Raw genomic sequence first — 12,706 nt, 5'->3', positions numbered from 1 at the left:
CTTGGTGAGCAGAAAACAAGACACGCAATTACCACACAAACATACATGTACATCTTAATAAATTAGCAAATCGTGGATAAGTAACTTATTTCAGTGGTTAAGTTCAAAGTGAAACTACGGTTTGGATGAAAATGATTGTTGAGATATGCGCTCGCGGCGATCATGTTATGAATCACACGCGCTGTCCGCATGCTTGTGCTCGTGCATGAAGTAAATCGTGCCGAAGCCCACCTCTCAGAAGCGTGCCGAAGCACGGAAGGGAATCGTGCTTGAGCACGGTATGGTTGCGGTCACACTGGCCTTTTCAAACGTGCTTTACAGCTGAAGCATGCTTAGGCACGGCACGGTTGGCCAGTGTGACCGCGAAGTTTAACTGAAGATTTGAACTCAAAAAGAAATGTACAGTACTCTCTCACAAGAGATTCCTTTTCAATGCAGTCAACATGGCATAAATCCCCTTATGTACCAAAAATGATAGAAACAAAATAGCGCCGGCTTGATGGAAAATTGCATTGATATGCTTATGGTGAGCATATATAGGTATAACTTCGGCTTCAAAATAAAATTCAAACTGTTATCACAGAGACATATGATAGTAAGTCTTTGTAAATAATACTGAGAACTCCTAATGTCAAAATACTTGCAGGCAAATGAAAGAAAAGTTATGTGCAGGCTCATGGCTGACAAACTAGGGCAAGGTTCCAAACAACTTATAATAAAGCTATAACCACTTGGAGACACCAGGTGACCTTGAGTCAATAATATAACAAAACAGTACATCAACGTCACAGACTAGCAATTTTTCCGCCCAGAGATATCCAGATCCAGTGACTGATAACATATTTATTCATTTATAAACTCAATTTAATGTTGCTGACCCAGAAAACCTTTAAAGCTACTTTTTGTATAGAGTAAATCCACAGAAGGCATTGACAAGGGAATCAATGAAGAATCGGATTGATTAGCAGAATGGATAAGGGCACTGGTATCAATAAAATCTTACCAATGACTCTCCCCAGTTGAAGTGCTTGTAAAACTTCCATCCAGCCAAAAACGAGCAATAAGAATTAAACAGAAGTCTGTACAGAGCTCCCTCATACCTGTTATTCATTAAGCTACGGTTGCTGAAGCCAAAGCAATAATTGTGCTCAGAGAAGATAAGAAGGAGTGAAGTGAGGAGCGAGGAGATTGATTGAAAGAGCCATGATCAAAGAAACATGAGAGCTGGCTTTGCAGGAGTCTTTTCACTGACAGGCACACCCTCATATGGGGTATCACTCTCTGACTGGACACTGCAGCGGCTCAGACTTTTCTTCATGACACTTCACAAACACAACAGAGTTTAATGAGCCCAAAACAGTCACTGAGGATCGTTCTGAAACAAGTCATAAAGCTGGGATTAAAAAAGGGTTTCATGTAAGTTTGAAGAACAAAATACTGAACACAACCATCATGACCACCATGGATCCATAGCCTTTGGTTTTGTTTGCAGGAGCCTAGTCTGCCATTGCACTGCTTTACACAAAACCCCAATATCTCTTAGGTTTGAGTATATAGAGGAAAATCTCAACTAGAGCTGAAACCGTCCCTTGAATAATTCGAGGTACTCAAGTAAAAAAATGCTCGAGGGATTTTCTCCACCTCAAGGAATCGTTAAACTTTAAAAAAGATCAAAAAGTGGTATTTGAAATAGAGCTGACGCTATATTTCGAGAGTTTTCAGACCCCTCAAGTTACCCTTTTTTCAAAATAGTGACTGACAACAAATCTAGCTTCTTTTCTGGAGTTTGGAGACTGATATGAAAGCATATATTGATCTACATCAGCTGCTTGTCAACGAGCCGTGCTGAGCCCCTCCCCTACCCAAAATCACTCACTCATCACAGACAGACGCCTCACTCGCAGCTGTCTCTCATCACGGTCACACTGGCTATCTGAACTGTTTTCATGCACTCTTCACAGTCCATTTTTTTGACCAGCGTGACCACAGGACTCACTTCACATCTTAGGCACCTTAGGAGAGGTGAGCTTCAGCGCAGTACACTTCATACACGCTCACAAATGCAGACACTCCATATGATCAATGACATACGATCACTGCGACCGCTTCTCTCAACAGTCAGTTTTAACAATAGCAGGAGTGTCAGAGGGCTGTGTCACACCTAAATGACTTGATATGAGCCTAAAAGTCCCTGAAGTTGTAGCAGTGTTCTCTGCGTCTCATTGTGCAGGCGGGTAGAGTATGGCACAGCTTGAATGGCAGAGTGACTGAGCAGGAGACTGTGTATGAATGAACAGTGGAGGAGGATCGATATTTTAACATCTCGAAAAGAGTCAACCAAACAAAGTTTATTTGTGGCTCTTAACACATTAACAGTGTGCAGTGTTTCCCCTACCATTACATTCAGGGGGGCCCAGCCCGCCCCCCTGAATGTCGAGTTAATTTTATTTTCCATACAGCGCCAGATCACAGCAGAAGTGATTTAGAGTTCCCTCTCTCATGAATCAGGTCCAAACCTTGTTTTTTAATCTAACAGATAAAACAACCTTATGTTACTAATCTAGTTTTCATGACGAGATGTTGTTTCTACATTGTTGGGTTCATATTTCTCCTCGCGGAACTTCACCGTGCGCGAAAGAGTGCGTGATCTTTAGCGCACGGCGAAGTTCTGCTCCAACGCGTTCACAGACACACAAACACATGCGCACATTTACACTCACAGACAAGCTCATTCCCTATAAAGGACAAATAAACCACACCACCACAAGAAACATCTCCCAACGCTTTCTCCGTGAAGAGGCCACACTCGTTCTCCTGCCCCCCCGAAACTGTTAACCCCCCAGGGGAAACACTGGAGTGATTTTATACGCTTTCTGTCCCTCATACGATGTTATTCCTCTCTCCTTCAGTGTCCACAACAGTTACATACAAATGACTTGTTGTGCAAATTAATTGATTACTGATTTAGTGTTGTAAGATAATCTACAAAACACAGCACTGAAGAGTGAAGAAGATTAAAAAATAAAAACATAATAGAGCTAACTGGGCAGGTGTCAAATTTAGATCACAGGTCAATGAAGGATAAAATATCAAGTAGTAATGGAGCCATATGTGCTCCAATACAGCAGGGATCATCATTTTAGTCTGAACACTGCAAAGACTCAAAATCTTTCAAAAATGTTTTATTCCTAGTTCAAATGTCACATATGTAGTCAGAATTTAAAAGTTATCACCCAAAGTGGCTTGATTTTACACTTGCTTGAAACAAATTTCCATTTAAAAAATAATTGCTGTTTAAGTACACAAAAATGCGTTTTATCCGAGTACTCGAGTACTCGAGTACTCGATGTAATTTTCAGTAGAAAACTCGAATACTAAAATATTCTATAGCTGCAGCCCTAATCTCAATAAATTTTAATATGGTTAAAAAGTTACTGATTTTAGCAGTTCAATCAAAAAAAGGGAAACACAAGATGTATAGATTTAGTACACACAAAGTGCAATTTACAAGCATTTATTTCTTTTATTATGATAGTTATAGCTTGAGTTAATGAAAACCTGAAACTTGGTACTAAATAGGGACGGATACGAACACTCGCTGCTGACCCCCTTTATTCAACTACCAGTCTTTTACTTGCCTAACTGTGCAAGCGCTGTTTTTAGAGACATAACTTGAATACATACAGTGCAACACGAGTGACCCAGCTTTTGTCTTCGCCTGACTGAATAAACTTGGCAGGAAAATAATTAATAGGACAAGCATGACTTCTCCAGCCATGGCTTCAGCACACCAAGTCAGATTTCAGCAAAAACAACTGTTTACAGCAGCTACGGCAGCTATCCAGGAACATGTTGTTACACTGGAAAACAAAAGCACAATAAAAATAAAGAACCATCTGCTACACCACAAACAACGGTTCAGTTCTTATCACGGTTTTGTGGTCACTGTTTTCGGTTCAGTGGACATTGTTGTTGTTTTTAACACCCCAGATTACCATATACCCTAATAGCCCGCTATTAACAGATTATTTTTGATCAATTATGTCATGTGTAGTCATGAAAAACCTGAAAGAGTGAGGCTATTTTCCTTTAAAACACCATTAACGCTGAGTGAAGCTCTGCTAGTTTCAACATGCCAGCTCCTCAGTGAGGAAAGTTCCATTACCTGCCCCAGAAGACATTAACAGTCACTAAATGACGCTGCTGTCTACTTTGCAAAATAATCTGTTTGCATGTAATTGTCATGGAATGTATAGGAGAGAGAAATAACATGGGGAAGAGTGAAAGCAGGTAAAACACATCATCAATATGTTAACAACTACAAATTAACTTTTTTCCATCTTTTTTTAGACAAAATATCAACCCTCCTCCTTCATCTGGGCTGGGGACAGGCATAAGTGACCATAATGAGACACACACTTGAGTGATTTCTTCTGCTACAAGTGAGGACTGTCTCTGTGTTTGGGATTGGCGCGGGGGGGGGGGGGGGGGCGCTCACTATAGCACAGGCTGCCAACCACGCTTTCACATCAGATTCTCCAAACTCCAGAAAAGTTGCAAAAATGTAGCAACAAAGTTTCTAAGTTGGCAAATCTCAGTCGCCGTTCCATCCTCCACTTTCTGACTGCTGTCATCAGAGAATCTAAAGCGCTGCCAGACAGCAGAACAACACGCCACAGGTACACCCTGTAACTGTCTTCTCTGCTTGTCACACAACATACACGCTTCCTCACAACTGTTACGATGTATTCCTGTGCCTTGTGTTGCACATGTGTATGATCAGAGCTAAATACTCTCTCCAAACTAATTTGTTAAACAAAGAAAAAAGAAAAACAAAAACCAAGCAAAGTACGCGCCAAGTGAAGAAAACTGGACGCTTCAGAATTTTTCCTAGTTCCATCACAGTTCCATCCCTACAGGCTGTGATGTCTGGAAGTAGTATTGTGATGTGATGTCAGAGGAAGAGAATCCCACCCTGTCAACTCATAGCACCACTACTAGCACAGCTGCATGAAACACAGGTTACCATAAGTGACACCCCGCTGATCAGAGACATCAAACAAAGCATCAGTTAAGACCTGAAGAAGAGGTACAGCAGTGAATCAGAGAAGAACACCCTTTACACCGCTTAACTCTGATATAAGGCTCTGCCATTCTTGTCTCAAGAGGAGAGAAACTGAAGCTGAAGCTATAACCCTCCAGGTAAACAACAAAATAACAATGACACCGTCACAATATAATTTTACTACAGTTAAAAACGGTCATAATACTTGTATTGATACCTTGTAGAAATTATTTTGAAATAGAATTTCGTTAGTGATAATCCATCAAAGAAGAACAACATATTTTTTGTCTCCTTAGTATAAAACATGAATAATGTACCTTTCCCTTCTGTGTGTATTTTACAGTAAGAAATCAGGTAGCAAGCCTCTTATGAGCAAGAAGCTGAGGGAAATTAGACTGAGGAGGAGGATCGTGGGCTCTCTTTCATACCAGTCAAGATGAGGAACTCATCTGGTCTCACAGACTTGCTTGGTCAGACTTATGGTACGGCCACACCAAACGCGAATTTGTGTCGAGATTACACACAAAGTCAATGCAAAGAAGCATTAAGACGCCGATTCGGACGCTGGACACATTTGGGGCATTTGGAGCGTTAGCAGGTTAGGAGCGTTCGCGTGTTTGGGCGTCAGATGCCTAAACACTCAAGTTAAAAATATTGAACTCTTGACATAAGATTTTACTTAGATATTACCGCCGCTATCTGCTGTTTTATTCGGTCAACAAATAGACAAACACAGAGATAGATACAGATTGGTGACTGAAAAACGAGGGTGAGAGTTCAGACTCAGAGCCTGAACTACAACCAAAAAACAACCTTTTGAGGCAGCTGCTCGGTCTACAGCTTTATCAATCCAAGGTAGGGTTCCTACATTATTTAATGCTTTTTTATGTATTTATCATCATCACAAGGAGTAAAAACAATAACCTGTCCTGACAGACAAAAAGAAGGGTAAAAACTAATTTATAGCAAACTAGAACAACACTTGTTTCCCCTTTCCCATCAGCAGAAACACCTGCTGACATGCAGCAGCCACTCCATCCAGATGCACCATAGGAGCAGGCTGTCTATTTATGCCTCAACTCCGTCAAAGCTCGGCAAAACTCATATTTTTCGTTTGCATGTATTTTATTGATAAAGAAAATAGTTAAACTGCAAAAATCCATAATTTAGCCACACCACTGTTTTAGCCCCAGGGTTCAAAGCGTGTGAAAAATGTAGTGGCTTAAAAGTCTGCAAACTACGGAATCCAGTTTGTGTCAAAATGTTTATTTTGATGCCACATTCCTTTTGTTCAAAAACTGGTTGTATCACATTTGCGGTTTTGAGGTTTGACCACAGACACTTTCCTAAAGCGATGTGCAGCATGTGTCCAAAACAGAGTAGCTGCCGTCATGCACACCAGACGCCTCTTCTGGTGTGCAAGCCGTTTTGCTTTCAGCTCCCCAGTCTAGTAAGCCACATCAATGACTCGGTGCTACTGGCCTTAGAGGGTTACTTTTAGAATGGCTGTGGCAGAAAAGTGACTAAATGGACTAAATTATATGTAACAATGCTTTACCGTAGGGCTGGGTGATATGGCCTAAAAATAATATCACCAATTTTTTCACAAAAATTTGATTAACGATTTTTTTGACAAGTTTTCCCCACCTTTTAAAGAAAACAATAAGTACAAATGACAGAGATAACTCAAAACCAATTTTGTTTTGATTATATCAAAAATTAATAAAATTAACCTCTATGTGACTCCAGAAATTGAAGTTTCAGCTCTTTCTTCTGTTTCCACAACTTCACTTTGTAGTTTTAAAAGAGGCAATTCAGATCGAAATAAATTAAGATTATCACCCCAAAAATCATTATCAAATCATGAGAATAGCATACCGTCCCGGCCTTAATATACTTTCTCTTTTTTATCATTGGTCATATTTTATTTTAATTCAAAGTCATTTACTCCTGAATTTTTCTGCTGCTGAGTTTGTTGCAAACAGTTGTACAAGCTATGCTGATTCCTTTAATTGTACAGTTGTTCATTTATTATTGCCTTCCATGGAGTTGGACTCAGGGATGGCCAGATACTGATACCAGGTATCAGTATCGTACCGATACCAGCCTTTTTCAAGGTATCAGTACTCGTGAAAGGCTGCAGATATTAGCAGCAGATACTCTAGGCAAAAAGTCTTACGTCGAACAAGTCCTCCTCACCACCAGATTCATGTCCACAGCAAAGCCAGGTAGCCAGGTATTTGGGAAACCACATATATTTTTATATGTTTACACCTGTCATTCACACGAAACCGCAGCTTTACATCACTGAAAACAGTGTTTTCTGAAAACTCCAGCCAAAGATTTTGGAAAACTCTGTTTTCATGGCTTTGTGTGGACGCTGGTAATCAGAGTTTTCAGTCGTCAAACGTCACAGCTGGATGACAGGGGTTCATTCTGACAGGCTGGTACGTCTGGAAAACACTGCCAAACATGGGGGGTGGGTGGGGTGGGGTGCTCGTTTTTAAAACTACCCGGCTGCATGTGGAAGTGGCCCAAGTGAGACTGGTCTGACTCTCTAGCAAAAACCTCTACAGAATACTCCAGTCTGCTGCTTAACTGGGACAAAACAAGTACTTATACTATTTTTGGAATTCCTGTGGGTAAACTGTGACATCTTGACACATAAGGCACCTGTGTTAACTGGACATTGATCTATTTCAATAAAATCACAATCCATGAAACAGTTGGGCATGCACTAAAATGTTATTGTTCTGTTATGGTTCATATCAAGTACAAAGCACACCTAGATAAGACTTTGGCAAGAGAAAGGTTACAAGCTAGTTGCACAATCTTTTTTGAAAATGAAGTTGTAATTGTAAAACAAAATACTTTCCTTACTTATGACAATAAATTTTTAATAAATTAATTAAGGAGTCTGCATTTTGCATATTGCTTTAGAATTTATGATTTTACTGGTTCGACCTAAATTCTTACACAAGCTTCACTCTGGGCAGATTATCTGACACTGTTACCTTTCAAAAAGTTGTTGAAAATTCTGACTTGCATGACCACACCAACAAAAGATATGATCTGAACTATTCTTTAACAAATTATATTAAATACAATTCAAGTTAGGATGAGGGGAATCATCAGGCGTTGAAGAAATAATCTTCCGGGTGATTATTCCAGTTATTTAAAGGTATCTGTCAAGGCGCTGATAGATTGCTGCAATTTGACAAGCATGCCACCATATGTTAGACCGACGCTTTGCAGTGCTGATCCTGAAACTGTCCGTGAACATGTATGTGTCACTGTCACTGTAAAGAAACTATTGGATGATGCAATCCGGTGCATGACATAGTAATGTTAGCTAGTAGCTTTCGGTTTTACTGTCAGCACAAGACAGTAGAAGTGTCTTTTCAGAATGTCAAAGGTATGAGGTGACAATGCTGCAGGAGATCTGACATAAACAATTTAGCACAGGTCTTACCCTTGGACTGTTTCCTTGGTCATGGCGAACTATTTTCTCCACAAGAGAGGAAAGAAAGTTGGACTGCTCGCTGTCAGTAGCCGCATGGACTTTGTGCAGGAAAGACTTGATTGGGGGAGCACAAGGAACCGGATGTTACGCGTCCGGCTAGAAACGAATGAAGGACATTTAGATCCGGTAAATGTAATTTGTTGTGTTTATAGAGTGGTAAATCTTGGAAATACGCCGTATCTCGAAATAAATTGCTTCCTGCGCGGGTCAGCTTTTTAAAAAAAATGCTGAATTAGGCTATGTTCATAATTTTACATACAACAACAGCATGTATAATAATTCAGTGATTATAATTGCTGTAGCGGGTTTGGACTGGCATTAGTGTGATATGGAAACTAAAATGGTGAATATAATTTTCAATATGGGGAAGTACCATATACATAAAAGACAACCAGTCATTGATCTATATGAAACCATGTCAGAGTCTCTTAATCTATAAATTATAATCCTGTGTATTGTTGATGTGCTTAAAACTTCTTAGTTTAATCATTAACCCCCATTATTATTATTATTATTATTATTATTATTATTATTATTATTATTATTATTATTATTATTATTATTATTTATTTTACTATTTTAATTGACTTTTATTTTATTGCTGTGTTTCAGATGTAAGCTAAGTTTATGTGAATGGAAATGTGAGTTTGTTCTTTTTCCTACAATGTTAAGTGAAATGTGGAATAGGGGATGAAAAAAAAAAGTGTGATATAGAAAGGTTTTGAATCAGAGCTTTTAAGAAAAACCACGAGGACAGCTCAATAGGCTCTTTCTGCGTTAATAAAAAGGACATGCTTGGATAAAAAAGGAATGGTCTTGATGATCATGTTTTGAAATGGGGGAGATTACCACCTGGGTAAATCAAAGTACAGTGGCCGTAATACTGCTGATGCAAAATCAAAGAATAAAATCACTCAGAGCACATGTTTTGGACTTTTTAAAATCGATAACATATGAAATTATTCATAAGCTATACATGTTATTTAACATAGTGTCTGGTGTCCAATTATATTTGCAGTAATTTTGGTTTTAACGTTTTTTTTTTGTTGTTGTTGTTGCTTAAATTTTGTTTTTAATTTAATTTTAATTTTGGTCTTAATTTTGTTTTAATTTTTTTTGTTTAAATTTTTTGTTTTTGGTTTTAATTTTGGATTTAATGATATTATTATTATTATTATTATTATTATTATTATTTATATTATTATTATTATTATTATTATTATTATTATTATTATTTACTAGGGATGGGTACTGAATGAGGTGCTTTTATAGGTACCGACCGAATTCTGTCAAAGGTACCAGGTACCGATTCATGTAAAATCAAAAGGTACCATGTTTAGGTACCTAAATGCATCCTTGTGACAGTAAGGGAGTAAAAGAGTAGGTGATTTTCCATGCTGGACATGAACACAGCATTGCAAGGTTATAAAATGAAGATTAAATATGTTCAATTGAAAAATCTTCAAACTTTATTTCTAAACAAATTGGTATTTTTTGAAATATCCTTTGGGATAAATAAAGTATTTTTTATTTCATTTCATTTCATTTAATACAATTGTGGATCAGCACTGCTTTTCTCAAGTAGTGCGCCAGTGAAGCAAGTCACATTAAAAAAGCAGTAAAAAAAAAACCCAAAAAGATATTGACAATAATAATAGAAATAGTGATCATAACAAAGGAGATTATATCAAAAGTGGACATGGCTTCTGTTCAATAGAAAGTGTGCCCGTCATGTTGTGGTTTGTATTTGTGATAGTTAATGTGTATCTACTTGTTGAATCTTTCCTCCTTTAAAGTGAAATATCTAGATGAAGAGCTACATTGGCTCAACTTGCAGTCATCTATACAGATCACTGTTTGCTGAAGCAACACAACTGTTATGCTAATTCTGTGAAAATGAGAACATTTCCAACTGAAAAGGCTCCTTTCCCCCCTCCTGTTTTATTGGAAAAGACCAGAGCTGTAGAATGTCCATTCCCCTGGTGGTTGGATGGGACACTTTACACCTTTTGTTTTTACATAAAGACATGGAAATGTTTTACCACTGGTCTCTTGAATGGAAGGACCGCAGTGAAAAGTATCTGCATTGGTTTGAATAAAACATTATTCTCCAGGAAAACTACTGTTGTCCACCTCCTTTGGTTCTCAGCCTGAACACCTTCTATCAACTCAGATTTAATATTTTTGTGTGTATTAACCCCACACAGGGTTTGTTTTTTTTTATCTATGTGTATAAAACTTTTTTTTGCCATTTTTTTTCTGAACACTTCGACTTTTTCAGTTGGCCATTAGTTTCCCCATTTTACTGTTGTAACATATCAACATATCAAATAAAGACATATGGAAAAAAAAAAAAGGTTAACACACTATGTTCTAAGTGAGCCAAGGAGCCATATGGATGCTAACTGTGACAGAGGATCTCAGCTTTTGTTCCCTGTAACCTGAGGAGGTAAAAGTTAACAGATGTTTGAGCAATTACAGGGGCATCTAGTTCAGCCCACCTTCTGCTTGTTCAGGAATGAACCAATGGGGATGAGACCACTTAGGAGAGGATATGACTAGCTTAAATAAATAGAACAACATAGCCATTATAAGAAACAGTGTAAAATTTTATTTTACTTTTTACATCAGAAAAATGAAATGCTGGAAGGCCACATGCAGTATCAAAACACCCAGTGTCAATGACTGAAAATAAATAACAGCTTCAGATAATCACACAACTTAAGTGCAAACATACAAACGTTTGATCTATAAACAGGTGAAGGAGAGCAGAAACCATCCTTGAAAAGGGCTTTAAGGTCTTTTTAGGACAAGCTTTCAGATAGCAATAGGCTACACATAGATTAAAAATGGAACATTGAAAATCTTTTAAGGAAAATTCTTACATACCAGACAACTGCAGTTACAAAATATAAAAAAAAAACTTTTTCTACACGGGAAAGAAAGGAAAACCTTGCAAAGTGAAGCTTAAGTCAGTTTTCTTTTTTGAAGACCTCACTCACAGACTCTGAGTTTAACCATTAACTTGACAAAACACTTGAGGACTCAGACTCAGTTGAAACAGATGAGATGGGCCCTCTCTTTTTTGTCATAAGAGTCACTTTCTGACTTGATCTACTGCCGACTGTCAGTGCACTTCTTGCTGATTTTTTGAACTTTACTCCCAAGAAAGCATAGAGAATAGGATTTAGGCAGCAGTGAAAATAGGCAAGAGCCTCTGTTACAGATATCCACTTGTCCACAGCTTGTTGCAGTTCACAAGATGAGGAGACAACATTCAGCGTTATGAGGGTATCCACAAAGATGCCAATGCAGTACGGCAGCCAGCAGGAAAAAAAACACAGGATGAGGATGACTGTGGTTTTCAATGCTTTCTTTTTCAGGGCCTGCCCTTTGGTGCCTTCCGACAGCTTGACAATAATGATGCAATAACATATAAGGATGACCAGGCCAGGAAGTATAAAGCCGACCAGGATGTGTTGGAAACGAAAAACCACTGTCCATATGAGGCTGGTTTCCTGTGGGTAGATGCGCTGGCAGATGATCCTTGAGTCTGCAGTCTCCATGCTTTCATCAGTAAGAAGGAAGTTTGAAGACCTTGTGTCTCGCACCCTTGCAAACACCAGGTCAGGTACAGTCAGCACAGCTGCAGGCAGCCAAACACCCACATAGATCACTTTACTCGCCAGCAGCTTTCTTGTGGCTTGGCTGTTAGTGGCTCTAACAACTGCCAAGTACCGGTCTAGACTGATGAAGGCCAGGATCAACACACTGCTGTACAGGTTGATTGTGTAAATCATGTGCACAAACACGCAGAGAAAACCTCTGAAGTACCAGGTACTGGCTGCATCCACAGCCCAAAAAGGCAGCGTGAGGACGAACATCAGGTCAGCGACAGAGAGGTGGAGCCGGTACTTGTCCGTCATTGTTTTCACTTTTTTCTGATAGCCGATAACGATGATGACTAATCCATTACCGATCACACCCAAAACAAATATAATCCCGTAGACTGTTGGCAGGAAGATCTTGTTGAAGGTGTTACTGAGTGCACTGCCGCATGGCTCCAAGAAGTCCATGTCAAAGTCTCCAGACTCCTCTGAGATGTTGTAGGTACTGTT

The 12,706-nt window shown here is 38.9% G+C and overlaps 2 protein-coding genes across 2 annotated transcripts in view; both read right to left on the bottom strand.

Moving 5' to 3' along the window:
* Positions 1 to 8,672, bottom strand: part of dars1 (aspartyl-tRNA synthetase 1) — a 40,857-nt gene extending 32,185 nt beyond the window's left edge. Inside the window, exon 1 of the mRNA XM_074695437.1 lies at positions 8,538 to 8,672. Coding sequence (XP_074551538.1) covers positions 8,538 to 8,560 — 23 coding nt within the window. The 5' untranslated portion in view covers positions 8,561 to 8,672. The remainder of the gene's footprint in view (positions 1 to 8,537) is intronic.
* A 2,563-nt stretch (positions 8,673 to 11,235) lies between these two features.
* Positions 11,236 to 12,706, bottom strand: part of LOC141808323 (C-X-C chemokine receptor type 4-like) — a 1,872-nt gene continuing 401 nt past the window's right edge. Inside the window, exon 2 of the mRNA XM_074694864.1 lies at positions 11,236 to 12,706. This exon is cut by the window's right edge and continues 24 nt beyond it. Coding sequence (XP_074550965.1) covers positions 11,609 to 12,706 — 1,098 coding nt within the window. The 3' untranslated portion in view covers positions 11,236 to 11,608.

This window comes from Halichoeres trimaculatus, unplaced genomic scaffold, assembly GCF_033239565.1.
Source record: "Halichoeres trimaculatus isolate MK-OKI-2021-1 unplaced genomic scaffold, fHalTri1.1 fHalTri1_scaffold_19, whole genome shotgun sequence".
Lineage (NCBI taxonomy): Eukaryota > Metazoa > Chordata > Actinopteri > Labriformes > Labridae > Halichoeres > Halichoeres trimaculatus.
Note: the sequence above shows the minus strand (reverse complement) of the source record. Positions and strands in the feature narration are given on the sequence as shown.